This window comes from Canis lupus, chromosome 28 (assembly GCF_011100685.1).
Source record: "Canis lupus familiaris isolate Mischka breed German Shepherd chromosome 28, alternate assembly UU_Cfam_GSD_1.0, whole genome shotgun sequence".
Lineage (NCBI taxonomy): Eukaryota > Metazoa > Chordata > Mammalia > Carnivora > Canidae > Canis > Canis lupus.
Window position 1 is genome coordinate 3,770,951 of NC_049249.1, and position 14,914 is coordinate 3,785,864.

The 14,914-nt window shown below is 43.8% G+C and overlaps 1 protein-coding gene across 6 annotated transcripts; it reads right to left on the bottom strand.

Moving 5' to 3' along the window:
- Positions 1-345: 345 nt before the first annotated feature.
- LOC111092977 (WAS/WASL-interacting protein family member 1-like) lies at positions 346-14,309 on the bottom strand. Of its 6 annotated transcripts, none has more exons than XR_005380373.1 (3): positions 13,075-13,276; positions 8,033-8,147; positions 346-711 (listed from the first exon to the last, which is right to left on the bottom strand). XR_005380373.1 is itself a non-coding variant. In XM_038578115.1 (3 exons), the coding sequence occupies exons 1-3, from the start codon at positions 13,775-13,777 to the stop codon at positions 591-593; spliced, it is 504 nt and encodes a 167-aa protein (XP_038434043.1). In that variant the 5' UTR covers positions 13,778-14,309; the 3' UTR covers positions 346-590. The 6 variants fall into 6 exon arrangements, 3 of the variants coding, with proteins under 3 accessions (XP_038434043.1, XP_038434042.1, XP_038434044.1); XR_005380374.1 differs by having other exon boundaries at positions 346-604; positions 13,075-13,275; XM_038578115.1 differs by lacking the exon at positions 8,033-8,147 and adding an exon at positions 13,460-14,309 and having other exon boundaries at positions 13,075-13,139.
- Positions 14,310-14,914: the final 605 nt, after the last annotated feature.

Genomic DNA, 14,914 nt, shown 5'->3' on the forward strand with positions numbered 1-14,914 from the left:
TACAGCCAGAGGAACTTGCTGAAGGGGAACTCATCGACATAAATGAGGGAAGTGACAAAAGGGACAAAGATGTCCCAAGGAAGTGATATTCTTTTTCTGGGTTTGTTTTTTGTTTTTGTTTTGTTTTGTTTTGTTTTTGAATTTTATTTTTATTTATTTTTTAAGTCACCATGTTAGTCTCCTATCAAGTGTTTCATGGAGTGTCCAGCAAATTGCTAGTGCAGATATGAAAATAGTGGCACCAGTGTCCCTAGCCAATTCAGTTCTTAGGAAATTGCTATGGAGTCACAAATCTGCAGGCACTTTATTAGTTATTTATCACTACATAACAAATAACCCATGATCTGGTGGCTTAAGACAACACATTTTTATTGTTTCACACCACTTTTGAGACTCAGGAGCAGCTCATCTGTGCAATTCTGGCTCAGGTTTTCTCTTCATGTGACACCACAACCCTCAGTCAAGTTGCAGTCACCCGAAGGCTTGGCCAGGGCTGACAGATCCACTTCCAGGATGGCACACCACATGGCTATCAGCAGGCACCTCAGCTCCTTGCCGCGGGAGCCTCTCAACATGGCAACTGGCTTCCCTCAGGGCATCGGATCTGAGAGAGGCAGGGGGAGGGGGAGGCAGAAGCCAGGGTGTCCTTTAGAACCTGGCCTCAGAAGCAACATGCCACTTCTGCAGCATCCTATTGATCTCCCAGGCAACCTTCACAATACAAAGGGGACAATACAAAGATGTGAATATGGGGGCAGGATCACTGAGGATGACAAATCACCCAGAAGGAAGAGGACAGACAATGTGATGGTGTCCTCTGTAGAAAGCAGTCAGGGGTGTGTGTGTGTGTGTGTGTGTGTGTGTGTGTGTGTGTGTGAAGTTCTTCACATCCATATTTCTTTTCTAGATATTCTTCTGCATTTTTTCTTTCATTTTCAACCCTTCCCTTGTATTCTGGTTTTACTCTTTGTAGTTAAAATATGAAAAAAAAAAAAAAAAAAAAAAAAAGGTTCGGGGCTTAGTCGGTTAAGCATCAGACCCTTCATTTCAGCTCCTGATCTTAGGGTTGTGAGATAGGGCCCTGCCTCAGGCTCCATGCTCAGTGGGGAGTTGACATAAGCTTCTTTTTCTTTCTCCCTCTGCCCCTCTCCTGCTTGCTCTCTCTTGCTCTCTCTCTTGCTCTCTCTCTCAAAATAAAATCTTTTAAAAAATGGCTAAGACGGGGATGGCTGGGTGGGCTCAGCGGTTGAGCCGCTGCCTTCTGCTCAGGGCATGATCCTCTAGTCCGGGATTGAGTCCCTCATTGGGCTCCCTGCATGGAGCCTGCTTCTCCCTCTGCCTGTGTCTCTGCCTCTCTCTCTGTGTGTCTCTCAAAAATGAATAAATAAAATCTTTTAAAAAGATAAAAATAGGGCAGCCCCGGTGGCTCAGCGGTTTAGTGCCACCTTCAACCCAGGGCCTGATCCTGGAGACCTGGGATCGAGTCCCACGTCGGGCTCCCTGCATGGAGCCTGCTTCTCCCTCTCCCAGTGTCTCTGCCTCTCTCTCTCTCTCTCATGAATAAATAAATAGAATCTTAAAAAAAAAAAGAAAGAAAGAAAAGAAAAGAAACTGAATGATGAAGCAGGCAGGTGTAGCATGTTGGTATCTGGGATAAGATCATAGCAGATATGATTGGTATGATCTGGAGATAGCCAGGAAGCCAGAAAGGCTGGAGGAAGGGGATGTAGGAAGAAGAGGTCAGATGGTGGATTGAGAAGCGGATTCTGCAGTGTCTCCATCATCCCTGGTTCTTAGCACACTGCTGTCCTGTTCCTCTGAGAACCAGTACAGTTTTTATTTTGTAATGCAGAAACTCTTTTCTAGTATCCCACTCCTCTTCCACTCTACCGTTAATTAGTAGGCATTGCCAAGGCTACAATAATAAAGATGTAAAATTTCAAATTGACAATGCTCTTCCAAATAGATTTCTGGAACGATCATCACAGTGAAGGTGTTGTCAATCACGTATCATTGACAATGAAGCGCTATTTTTTGTACCAAGTCTTCAATATCTGCTGTATATTTTACACATAAGAGCATCTCAATTCAGATGCTAAGTTTTCATCAGAAATACTTGATCTAGGGACGCCTGGGTGGCTCAGCAGTTGAGCATCTGCCTTCGGCTCAGGGTGTGATCCTGGGGTCCTGGGATCGAGTCCCAAATCAGGCTCCCTGCATGGAGCCTGCTTCTCCCTCCGCCTGTGCCTCTCTCTTTCTGTGTCTCTCATGAATAAATAAAATCTTAAAAAAAAATACTTGATCTATATTTAGATTTCATAAAATTTACTACGGAAAAAATATCTATAGGGGCCTGGGTGGCTCAGTCAGTGAAGCATCTGCCTTCGGTTCCAGTCATGATCCTGGGGTCTTGGGATCCAGCCCTGCATCCAGCCCTGGGATCCTCCCTGTTGAGCAGGGAGCTTACCTCTCCCTCTCTCTCTGCCCCTGCTCCCCTTGCTTGTATTCTCTCTGTCAAATAAATAAAATCTTTTTAAAAAAATTAAAGGGAAAGACTCAGTTCTTTAGTCACAGTAGCCACATTTCAAGTGCTCAACAGCCACATGTGGCTTCATATCAGACAGGGCAGTTTTATTTTTATTTTTTAAAAGATTTTATTTATTTATTCATGAGAGACACAGAGAGACAGGCAGAGACAGGCAGAGGGAGAAGCAGGCTCCATGCAGGGAGCCCGACCGGGACTCAATCCCAGGTCTCCAGGATCAGGCCCTGGGCTGAAGGAGGTGCTAAACCGCTGAGCCACCTGAGCTGCCCACAGGGCAGTTTTAGACCAAACATTATCTTTTTAAGGAATTCCTCTGTGCATACCTTAATTTGTGTTTCCACAAGATTTGTGTTTATCTCTTCATTATACTTATATCTCATTATAAGGCATGACTTTTTTTTTTTTTAAAGGCTTGATGGTTTTTTATAACTTTTCTTGGAATTAGACTGATATTAAAAAAGATTCCAGGGATCCCTGGGTGGCGCAGCGGTTTAGTGCCTGCCTTTGGCCCAGGGCACGATCCTGGAGACCCGGGATCGAGTCCCACGTCGGGCTCCTAGTGCATGGAGCCTGCTTCTCCCTCTGCCTGTGTCTCTGACTCTCTCTCTCTCTCTGTGACTATCATAAATAAAAAAAAAAAAAAAATTAAAAAATTTAAAAAAATAAAATAAAAAAGATTCCACTCTTAGGCATCTTCCTATCTCCAATGGCCCTTCCTAACCAAAACAAGGGCTTGGGCAAGTTGTCACATTTAGTAAACAGATTAGTAGCGTAGTGAATTAGTGACCTCCCAAAAAGATAGGTCCAGGTCATAATCCCTGGAACCAGTGAAGGTGACCTTATTTGGTATAAGGTTCTTTGCAGGTATAATTAAAGGATCTCAAGATGAGATCATCCTGGATTAGGGTGGGCCCTAAATCCAATGACCAGTGTTCTTTTAAGACATAGAAAAGGAGGGATGCCTGGGTGGCTCTGTGGTTGAGTGTCTGCCTGCTGCTCAGGGCCTGATCCCAGAGTCCCGGGATTGTAGTCCTGCATTGGGGTCCCTGCAGGGAGCCTGCTTCTCCCTCTGCCTGTGTCTCTCTCTCTGTGTGTCTCTCATGAATAAATAAAATATTTTAAGAAAAGATATAGAGGGGATCCCTGGGCGGCTCAGTGGTTTAGCGCCTGCCTTTGGCCCAGGGCGCGATCCTGGAGTCCCAGGACTGAGTCCCGTGTCGGGCTCCCGGCATGGAGCCTGCTTCTCCCTCTGCCTGTGTCTCTGCCTCTCTCTCTCTCTCTCTCTATCATGAACAAATAAATAAATCTTTAAAAAAAAGATATAGAAAAGGAGCTGTACAGAGATATACAAGGAAAGAGCCATGTGAAGATGGTGGCAGAGATTATAGGGCAACCACGAGCCAAGGAACACCACAGATTGCCAACAGCCAGCAAAAGCTGGGATAGAGGACTAGAATAGATCCCCTCTCAGAAACTCCAGAAGGAGCCAATTCTCCCAACACCTTGATGTTGGACTTCTCTGGCTTCTAGATCTGTTTTAAGTCACCATGTTTGTGGCAATTTGTACAGCAGCCTTAGGAAAAAAAAATAGTCTATATCACTGCCACAGATTACAATCATGTCAGGAGACAGTCTCAGGGGAGTGACTGAACTGGTAAAGCACCTCCCTGGATGTTATTAATAACCAAAGATGGGGATCCCTGGGTGGCTCAGCGGTTTAGCGCTTGCCTTCAGCCCAAGGCATGATCCTAGAAACCCGGGATTGAGTCCCACATCAGGTTCCCTGCATGGAGCCTGCTTCTCTTAAATAAAATCTTAAAAAAATAATAACCAAAGAGGATTCTTATGACTGGAATATAGATAATAAGCCATTAGACTCTGAATATGATTTTGGAGAAGGAGCAAGGAGAATAATATATTCTTGTAATAGAACTAAAGGTTTTCAATAGGCCCCATGCAATATTTTACCTAACGATATAACACCAAAAGAACTCCAACACATTAAATCTGGTAACCAAACAAGGGTACTTAGTATCACTATTATTAATATTGTCCCCAAACTTTTATCAATGCAATAATTCAAGAAATAAAAGTAGATTATCCTTTTTATTTAAAAATATTTTATTTATTTGAGAGAGAGAATGAGTGAGAGATAGGGAATGAGAAAGGGGAGGAGCAGAGGTAGAGGGAGTAGCAGACTCCCTGCTGAGCAGGGAGCCCAACATGGGATTTGATACTAGGACTCTAAGATCATGACCTGGGCCAAAGGTAGATGCCTGACCCCACTGAGCCACCCAGGCACCCTTCATATTATAGTTTTATATTTGGATCTGTGATCCATTCTGAGTTAACATATAAGGTGTTAAGGTTTCAATTAGGGTTCATTTTATCTGCATATGGATAACCAATCATTCCAGCACTGAATTGTTAGACTATCCTCTTGCCATGAATGTGTCTGCAACTTGTCAAAAATCAATCGATCATATTAGTGTCAATTTCTGGCTTCTATTCTGTTCCACTAATCTATTGATCCCTTCACCAATATCATGCTATCTTCATTCTTACAGCTTTTTAATAAGTCTTAAAATTGAGTAGCATGTTTCCTCTAACCATGTTTTTCAAAACAGTTTTGGCAGGGTGCCTTGCCTGATTGGCTCAGCTAATGGAGTGTGTGACTCAATCTCGAGGTCATCAGTTCCAGCCCCACGTTGGGTGTAGAGCTTGCTTAAAATAGTTTTAGCTATTCTGTTCTTTTTTCCATCATACACTATTTCTCTTTATCTCTGGTAATTTTCATTGTTCAGAAGTCTGCTTTGTTTGATATTAATATAGTCACTTCAGATTTTTTTTAAAGATTTTATTTATTTATTCATGAGAGACACAGAGAAAGAGGCAGAGACACAGGCAGAGAGAGAAGCAGTCTCCCCACAAAAGCCCAACGTGAGACATGGTCCCAGACCCTGGGATCATGCCCTGAGCTAAAGGCAGGTTGTTCACCCGTTGAGCCACCCAGGTGTCCCGTCATTTCAGGTGTTTTTTTTTTTTAAAGATTTTATTTATATATTCATGAGAGATACAGAGAGAGTGAGGCAGAGACACAGGCAGAGAGAGAAGCAGGCTCCATGCAGGAAGCCTAATGTGGGACTAGATCCCAGGACCCCGGGATCATGCCCTGGTCTGAAGGCAGGCACTCAACCACTGAGCCACCCAGGCATCCCACTTCAGATTTTTGTTTACTGTTCGATGTTATATCTTTCTCTATCCCTTTATCTTTAAAACTACCTGTACAGACTTTCTTGTAAACATTTGTCTTTTTTTAATCCATGCTATTTCGGTTGTTTAATTGGTTTGTTTTTGCCATTTATATTTTGTGCCAAAAAGAGTTATTAACATGGCAGGCCTGAGCCTGCTAACATTATCAAGGCCAGCTTGAAAGGCTGGTCCTTGGCTGCCATCCAAGAACTCTCCTGGTAAACAGTTGACTACACTCAAAAAAAACTTTCCCTTAAGTGATAAGAGTGACTACTGCACCTAAACTAACAGACATGTAAGCTGAACACCTGCTTTCCTTCTGGACATCTGAAATTTCAGTGACTATCACAAGTAATATTGGCACTGTGTGCCTCCATGACTGACTCCCCAGGAAGATCCTGAATTCCTAGCCTTTGGTGAGCTCCCCTTGTAGACGACACTTCACAAAGTTGTTGCAGCTTGTTGCTGGGGGAATTCAGTACATCCTATGTGACTCCACCAAAAGCACTCTGGGAAGCTCAGGTCTGGTTTCTTCTAGACATCACCCTATAAGCCTTTTTCCCTCTGCTGATTCTGCTTTACATCCCTATAATGTCATCAATCTTAGCCACAAGTATGACTATATCTTAAGTCCTGTGCATCTTTCTGTGAAAAATAATTTAATTTAGTAATAGAAATTTTAGTTAAATGTTTTACTTTAGCAAAACACACCTAAAATAAACTAACAGAAGGTGCCTGGATGGCTCAGTGGGTTAAGCCTTTGGCTTAGGTCAAGATCCTGGGGTCCTGGGATGGAATCCTGGGTGGGACTCCCTGCTCAGCTGGGAGTCTGCTTCTCCCTCTGCTCCTCTCCCCCCACTCGTGCTCAATCTCTCTCTCATAAATAAATAAAATAAAATAAAATAAAATAATAAAATAAAATAAAAAACAGTAAAAAGAAAGCTTAATTGAGGCTTCAAAATTTCATACAATCACAAAGACCAAAATCCTACAGTATTATGTTTCAATTTACAAATTTAATGTTATAAAATCGTAACTTAAAGGATGATAATTGAACAAAAACAGATTAGAGGGGCAACTGACTGGCTCAGTAGGAAAAGCTTGTGATTCTTGATCTTGGACTTGTGAGTTTGATCCCCACATTGGGTGTAGAGATTACCTAAATTTAAAAAACAACTTAAGGGCAGCCTAGGTGGCTCAGCAGTTAAGTGTCTGCCTTCAGCCCAACGCATGATCCCGGGATTGAGTCTCGCATCAGGCTCCTTGCATGGAACCTGCTTCTCCCTCTGCCTGTGTCTCTGCCTCTCTCTCTCTGTCTCTGTGTCTCTCCTGAATAAATAAAATCTTTAAAAAAAATAATAAAATAAAATAAAAATAATAATAAAATAATAAAATAAAAAACAACTTAAAAAAACAAAGAGATTACGATGAAAAGGGGCACCTGTGCGGCTCAGTCAGTTGAGTGTCAGACTCGGTTTCTACTCAGGTCATGATCTGAGGCTCATGGGATTGAGCCCCACATTGAGGCTCCATGCTCAGCACAGTTACTGAAGATTCTCTCCCTCTCTGCCTCTACTCCTTCCCCTGCTCATGCACTTTTTTTCTCTCTAAATAAATAAATAAAATATTTTTTAAAGAAAGATTAGAATAAAAAATTTAAAATTTAAAAAATTATGAACCTAATACATTTAATTGAATTTTTCAAAAGCATGTCTCTCTCTTGAATTGTTCAAGAGCAACATGGTATAAAAGTTTTATTTTACATAGCTGAAATCATTTCAATATACATATTTAATTTCTGAGGTATACTTATACAATATAAATTGGAATAAGCTCAAAATGCAAGAGACATTTTGAGGCATTACAAAATACTGAAAAGGAAATTTTTTTTAAAATACTGATTTCACAAGTTAATGGTGCAAATCGGTTACACAGCTTCCACTTCTGTAATAACAGCTGCTCATTGTTCCTGGGCTCTCTGTATAAGGTTAGACTGAAGTCAGTGGAGTTTTCCTATAAAACAAGTTATATCAGCTTGAGCTGTTTTGACTAATACTATATAGTCACTGCCCATCAACACCGATCTGCTTCAGTTCTGTGGGATTTGAATACTTTAATATATCTGTGTTCCATGGCTTCTCTATTTTTTTAAGTCCATTTGATATAATCTTCTGATTAGACTTCAACAAAAAATGAACACCTGATGCCCCATCTTCAACTCTGGAAATTCTGTACCTCTCAGCAAATAGCACCAGGGTGAGGTGGGCTTTCACTGCCTTCAAGACCAAGCATCAGAGAAGGGACACTGGATAGGGCAGCATCAAACTAGTTTGGGTACAATCTTTTGTAGCTGAAAATGAAACAAAAATAGAATAATTTTTCACTTAATATATGTAACAAGAATACATAAGAAACATTATTTTTCCCCATTTTGTAGATAAGGAAAGTAAGGATGAATGAAATTATATAAGGGGCCTTAAGAATATCAAGTATGGGGACACCTGGGTGGCTCACCAGTTTAGCATCTGCCTTCGGCTCAGGGCGTGATCCTGGAGTCCCAGGATCGAGTCCCACATTGGGCTCCCTGCATGGAGCTTCCTTCTCCTTCTGCCTATGTCTCTGCCTCTCTCTCTCTCTCTCTCATGAATAAATAAAATCTTTTTTTTTGAATAAATAAAATCTTAAAAAAAAAAAGAATTTCAAGTATGTTTCAGTCCTGAGATTTAATCCCAAGACTCTTGGTTCCAAAGCTTGTACAGATACGTCCACCCTGCCTGTAAGCACTACCTAACATTACAAAAAGTCTACAATTGAATGGAATCCAAATGGAATCCAAATGTCACTCAGAACGGACAACTTGAAAAGATGCAAGAAGCTTCAGAGACAGTCTGAGTGCTGAGGCTCCCTCTTTCTTGAGCCCAGATGGCTGGAAAGCAGCTATGGGTTCACTCCCAGGCTGACATAGTTAGCATGACCAGTGAGGCAGAGAAGTACCCTTGGCTCTGGCAGCACCCAAGATACCTTGGGAATGCTACACCACTCCCGTCTCCTGGCACCTGGACCATACCACACTCCATCCTGTTGTCAATAAAGGGTATAGGTGAACAGTACCAAGAGTCATGCCAGCAGAAACTCTTACATGACATCTAAGAAAAAAACAATGTGTTGATTTTTCTCAGAGCATTACTCAACTGGAAGGACAAAACCTAATACTGAAGGAAACTAAGCCAATACACTAAACAGGAGGTTTTGAAATATGTATAATATATTCAGAGAAATATGAGAGTCTAAGGCACTTGTAAAAGAACATCCTTTATGCAAAACAGTTGTTAATTTTTTTTTAAGATTTTATTTATTTATTCATGAGAGACACAGAGAGAGAGAGAGAGAAAGAGAGGCAGAGACACAGGCAGAGAGAGCAGCAGGCCCCATTCAGGGAGCCTGACATGGGACTCGATTCCAGGTCTCCAGGATCACACCCTGGGCTGAATGCGGCGCTAAATCGCTGAGCCACCCGGGCTGCCCGAGTTTTGTTCATTCTTACATTAAAAATAGGTCAAGGGATGCCTGTCTGGCTTTGGCTCAGAGCATGATCTCGGGGTCCTGGGATCAAGTCCCACATTGGGCTCCTCGCAGGGAGCCTGCTTCTCCCTCTGCCTATGTCTCTGCCTCTGTCTCTGTCTCTCATGAATAAATAAATAAAATCTTTAAAAAAAGGACATAAAAAGAAAATAAAAATAGTGTCAAAATCTGAAAGAAATGCTCATCATATTAAAGAAATATCAGAAGAAAATTTGTACAGTGAAATAGTGAGCTGGAAGATGCAATCAATGATCTCAAATGCAGTGCAAAAGAAAAGAGCAAGTGTGAGCTTTAGTTATAAGGGATGAAACTGTAAATTCTAATAGCCAACTATGAATGTTCTAAAAGGTAATAAAAGAGAATTAATTTGGGGTAATACTTCAAGAACAAGAAATAATGCTCCAAATTGCAGAACAATAGGCATCCATAGATTATATGTATTACTATACAACTAAAAAAAGGATATATTCAGATGCCTTGAATATACTGGGAATACAAATATTTCTCAAATTAAGGCAAGAGTGCCTTAAAATGTCATGACAAAATTTGGTAACTTCTCTGTAATATTCTTAGTTATAACTGTTAATTATAATAAAAACTCTTACACTTAACCAATAATACTGGCTTACTTGTTTGCAATAGGAAGTATATTTACAGAGTATAATTAATGATGGAAGCTGAATTTCACCTTAATGATCAAACCTAGTTTTTAACCCATTGTCTACGGCTTTAACAATTGTTATGATAAACAGAACCAATAAAATGATTGTTCTTAATGGTTTATGATCATAAGCAACCAGCTGCTTTATTCTTTTTCTTAAGGTCTTATTTATTTATTTATTTGAGAGAGAGAGAGCACACAAGCAGGGGGAAGGAGAAAGAGAATCTCAAGCTGATTCCCTGCTTTTGCACATGGGGCTCAACCTTACAACCCTGAGATCATGACCTGAGTCAAAATCATGAGTCAACCAACTGAACCACCTGGACGCCTCCCCATCTTGCTTTATTCTTTTTACAAGTTTTGGTTAAAATAAACATGGGTAAAGAACAATCAAGTTCATTTCTCAAAAAAAAAGTCCTCCCTCAAATGAAAAGAACATCATAAACTATGTGATGACTTCAGACTAATTAATATATACACAATTGTAAGGGGAGGTGGGGAAAACAAAACAAAATATTTGAAAAAATGATAGCCTACAACTTTAACTGTAAACCTGCAATTCCAAGATGCTCATTGAACCCTACACAAAAGAAACATGAAGAAAAACTACACCAAAGAACATCCTAATCAAATTACTCAAAACAAGTGATTAAAAAAAAAAGAAAAGGAAAGGAAACCAACTCAAGCCAGTAAAAACAGACATGTTAAATAAATAAGATTCAGATTTCTCACCCGAAACAATGCAAGAAAGAAGACAATGGAGCGACAGCTTTAAAGTACTGAAAGACAAGATTCTAATTGTAGAATAGTAAAAAATATCTTTCAAAAATGAAGGCAAAGCTTCCAGTCCAGGACAAGATAGAGTAAATACACTTCATATTCCTCCACTACGTACAGCTAACCATCCTGAACATTATATAAATAAGACTGAAATGTAGAAAGAAAACAGCAAATCAAAAAGGGATTTGGGGACCCAAGAAATGACATAATGTCAGAGTCCATGGGTTTTCTTTTTGACTCGTATATCCCAGACTATGGTTAGAATAGCCAGCAATCTGAAAATGTCAATGGATGCAGATTTTTAAAAAGATGCTTTTTCCAGCCAGAGGACAGGAAAGGGGCAGTGTTACAAGACAGAAAACTTTTAGATAATAAACATCTGGCTCCCAGCCAAACTCCACAGAAAACAAGTGTGGCACCACCCCTTCCATATAAACAAAAGTCTAATAGGAAGACTAGAATTGAAACAAAACAGAGGATCATAGGGGAAAAGGGGAAAAAATTAAACAAAATGAAATCAGAGAGGGAGACAAACCATAAGATTCTTTTTTTTTTTTTTTTTTTTTTTTTTTACCATAAGAGATTCTTAATCATAGGAGGGGCATTTGGGTGGCTTAGTGGTTGAGTGTGTCTGCCTTCCGCTTAGGACATGATCCCAGGGTCCTGGGATCCAGCCATGCAGGAAGCCTGCTTTTCCCCATCCCTCTGCCACTCTACTTGTGTTGTCTTTCAAATAAATAAATAAATAAATAAATAAATAAATAAATAAATAAATAAATAAATAAATTCTATAAAATAAAATTCAAAAACAGTAAAGAGAAGGGTTGATGATTGAGACTATACCAAGGGTTATAAGGGTAGAGTTCTATTTCTTAAGATTAGTGGTAGATACACAGATTTTAGGTTCAGGAGTATTCTTTTCACCTTCAAGGCATGTTTTACAATATATTTATTTTTATTTTTATTTTTTTAAAAGATTTTATTCATTTACTCATGAGAGACACAGAGAGAGGCAGAAACATAGGCAGAGGGAGGAGCCGGCTCCATGCAGGGAGCCCCGATGTGGGACTCAATCCTCAGATCCCAGGATCAGCCCTGAGCCAAAGGCAGATGCTTAATCGCTGAGCCACCCAGGCATCTCTATATTTCTTATTTTTAAAATGGAAAAAGAAAACTACACACGAAAATCTTGATCATACAGAAAATATATGAGAGAGCTTGAGACAAAGCTCTGGACCCATAACCACACCTCTGAATTTAGGCTCATTCCAAGATGAGCTATCAAAAAGGAACCAGGGCAAATTGTAGTCAAGAGTACGACTAGGAAAAAAAAAAAAAAAAAAGAGTACGACTAGGGATCCCTGGGTGGCCCAGCGGTTTGGCGCCTGCCTTTGGCCCAGGGCGCGATCCTGGAGACCCGGGATCGAATCCCACATCGGACTCCCGGTGCATGGAGCCTGCTTCTCTCTCTGCCTCTCTTTCTCTCTCTCTCTCTCTCTCTCTCTCTGTGACTATCATAAATAAATAAAAAATTAAAAAAAAAAAGAGTACGACTAGAAAAAGGGAAAGAAAAGCAAAAGGCTGACTACACACAGGCAACAGCAAAATGTGACCAAGAGGCAGAGGAAATCAATGAGAGAATATTTCAGACCAAAGTATTCAAATTTAGTGAAGCAGATAAAGTGCAGAGATGCATATAGGAAGAAGTAAAATTTCTGAAGAAGAAAAGTTCAAAGGTTTGAAAATAATTCCTGAAGAGTAGAAAACGGGGCTATGGAGAAAAGAGTTTTTGAGTAATAAAGGCTTGTTACGAGTTTGTGACTGTTGAAATATGTAAATATACTGGCTTTAATTAAGACCCCCCCCCCCCCCCGCCGCCACCTCCAACACCCCGCCCCGCCAAGTCGCACCCTTCGAGGTGTCCCTGCAAGCTGGCGCAGACGTCTCGGCTCTGCAGGTCCGGGGTGCCCACCGTCTAGGGCTCTCCTGACATCCCTCCAAGTCGGGCCCTCTAGATCCCCTTGTCTCCATCTCGCCAGACGGACTAGCAATACCCCCACTGGAGCCAAGAATCTTGGCTTCCTCTATAATGAATCCACCCTACACACACACACACACACACACACACACACACACACACACACACACACGCCGAATCCCAGCCCCGCCGCCCCCAGCCCAGAGGGCCCAGTTCTCGGTCCGTCCCAGCGGTGCGGCCCTCAGCCTCCGACCCGCCGCCCGTCCCGCCCCTCACCTCGGGCTCCGGGTCTCCACGCTCCCGCTCTTCACATCCGGCACCTCGATCGTCCCTCTGAGCACCTAGAGGAGGGTGGAACGCGGGGAACTTGGCAGTTGTAGCTGAGGCAGTTGAGGCTTGTTTACCATCACCATGGAAACCCCTGGCAGCGCGCCCTGGGCGGGGCCCCGAGGGGCGGGGCCTGGCGCGCGGCCGGCCCCGGCGCACAACTCCCGCCCGTCGGGCGCACGCGGCGTTTCCCGCAGCCCGCTTGCTCCGGGCTCGCCCAGTCCCCGCTCGGCCGCACCCCAGCACCCGAGGGCCGCTGCCCGGAGAGCCCGCGCCCCCACCCCACTTCCGGCTGCTGGCGTGACCGCCGGCCGCCTTCCCCGCGGAACCCCACCTTCTTCTCCCGAAGACGCGGCTGGAAGGACGCAGGGAGCGGCGCGGTGGACCCTCGGCGGGCGGCGGGCGGCGGGGCCGCGAGGGCGCCCTTGTGACGCGCCGGGCTCGCCGCGTGATCCGTGGGCCCGGCGGGTGGGGGCCGGGGCTGCGGAGGCGGGGCGGGAGGGGAGCGGCCGGCCGCGCGATCCCGAGCCCCCTGAACCGACACTGAAAGCACCGCAAGGGACCCCGGGCGGCGCGGCGGTTTAGCGCCGCCTTCGGCCCAGGGCGTGGTCCTGGGGTCGCGGGATCGGGTCCCACGTCGGGCTCCCCGCATGGAGCCTGCTTCTCCCTCCTCCCGTGTCTCTGCCTCTCTCTCATGCGTAAATAAATAAAAATGTTTTTTGTTTTTTTTTTAAAAGCACCCCACCCAGGGAGCCCAGAAGACGCGTAGACGGAAGACCGCTCTGAGAGGAGGAAATGGGAGTCGGTTCCCGCCGAGGGGGGCAGAGGGCCCAGGGCGGCGGCGCCAGGAAGGCGGCTCCGAGGGCGGCGGTGGGCGCAGGCCGTGTGCTCCCAGCTGTGGCTCGCGGCTCGCGGCTCGGCGCTGGGGGGTAGATTCGCCAGGGCTTTGGCTTCAGGCCTGGCCGGAGACACAGTCCCGGGGCAGACGATGTTCGTTGCTGGAGAAACGCGCCAGGTCAATGCCCTCGGGCTTCTGCTGCGTACACCAGGCCACCCGGCTTGCTCCGAACGAGACCGCTGGTGCGCCCTTGCTGTGGACTTGCTGGTTAAGCAGATGTACACAGTTGGAATGAGCGGCATCGGGGACCAGCGTCGTCATCTCTGTATCAAAAGCTGCTGAGCAGTCTTCTGCTTGCCTTTTTTTTTTTTTTAAGGTTATTTATTTATTTATTTATTCATGAGATACACAGAGAGAGGGAGAGGCAGAGGGAGAAGCAGGCTCCATGCCGGGAGCCCGACACAGGGCTCGGATCCCGGGACTCGAGGATCACGCCCTGGGCCCTTTAGGCAGGCGCTAAACCGCTGAGCCATCCAGGGATCCCCTTCTGCTTGCTATCTTAATCCTGTTCAGGTGTAGCACTAGAAAAAGCATCCTCGAGAGCCATGATCGGTCGCCAGCCTGGATGCCCTGATGAACCTAAGCAATGCCGTGGAATATTGACATCAGAATGAGTTCTCTGACAAGGTAGAAGAAAATAAGACAACTCTAATGGTGCCTGAACAGATAAAAAGACCGTGCAAGCACAAAGATGATAACATCCCATCCCCAGCTAACGTGACTACTGCTTCTCCCATGACAACGCTAGCCCTGCTTCTCCATTCCTCCCGCTTTCTAGATAAAAATTAAGCTAGTCACTGAATCGCCCCTGCTTTCTAACAGCACCAAAACAGAACCTGTTTCCTTGGACGCTCCCCAAAATCACCTAGCAGAAGCCCATATACCATAATA

What these genes read in the sequence shown, in the direction of transcription:
- LOC111092977 (XM_038578114.1), bottom strand. Translation starts at nt 13,777, where the DNA reads ATGCGGGGAGCCCGACGTGGGACCCGATCCCGCGACCCCAGGACCACG. An exon ending in CGCGTCTTCGGGAGAAGAAG is followed by an intron (nt 13,140 to 13,459) that starts GTGGGGTTCCGC and finishes ACCCTCCTCTAG; the next exon opens with GTGCTCAGAGGGACGATCGA. An exon ending in GTGGAGACCCGGAGCCCGAG is followed by an intron (nt 605 to 13,074) that starts GTGAGGGGCGGG and finishes TGCCTCTCTCAG; the next exon opens with ATCCGATGCCCTGAGGGAAG.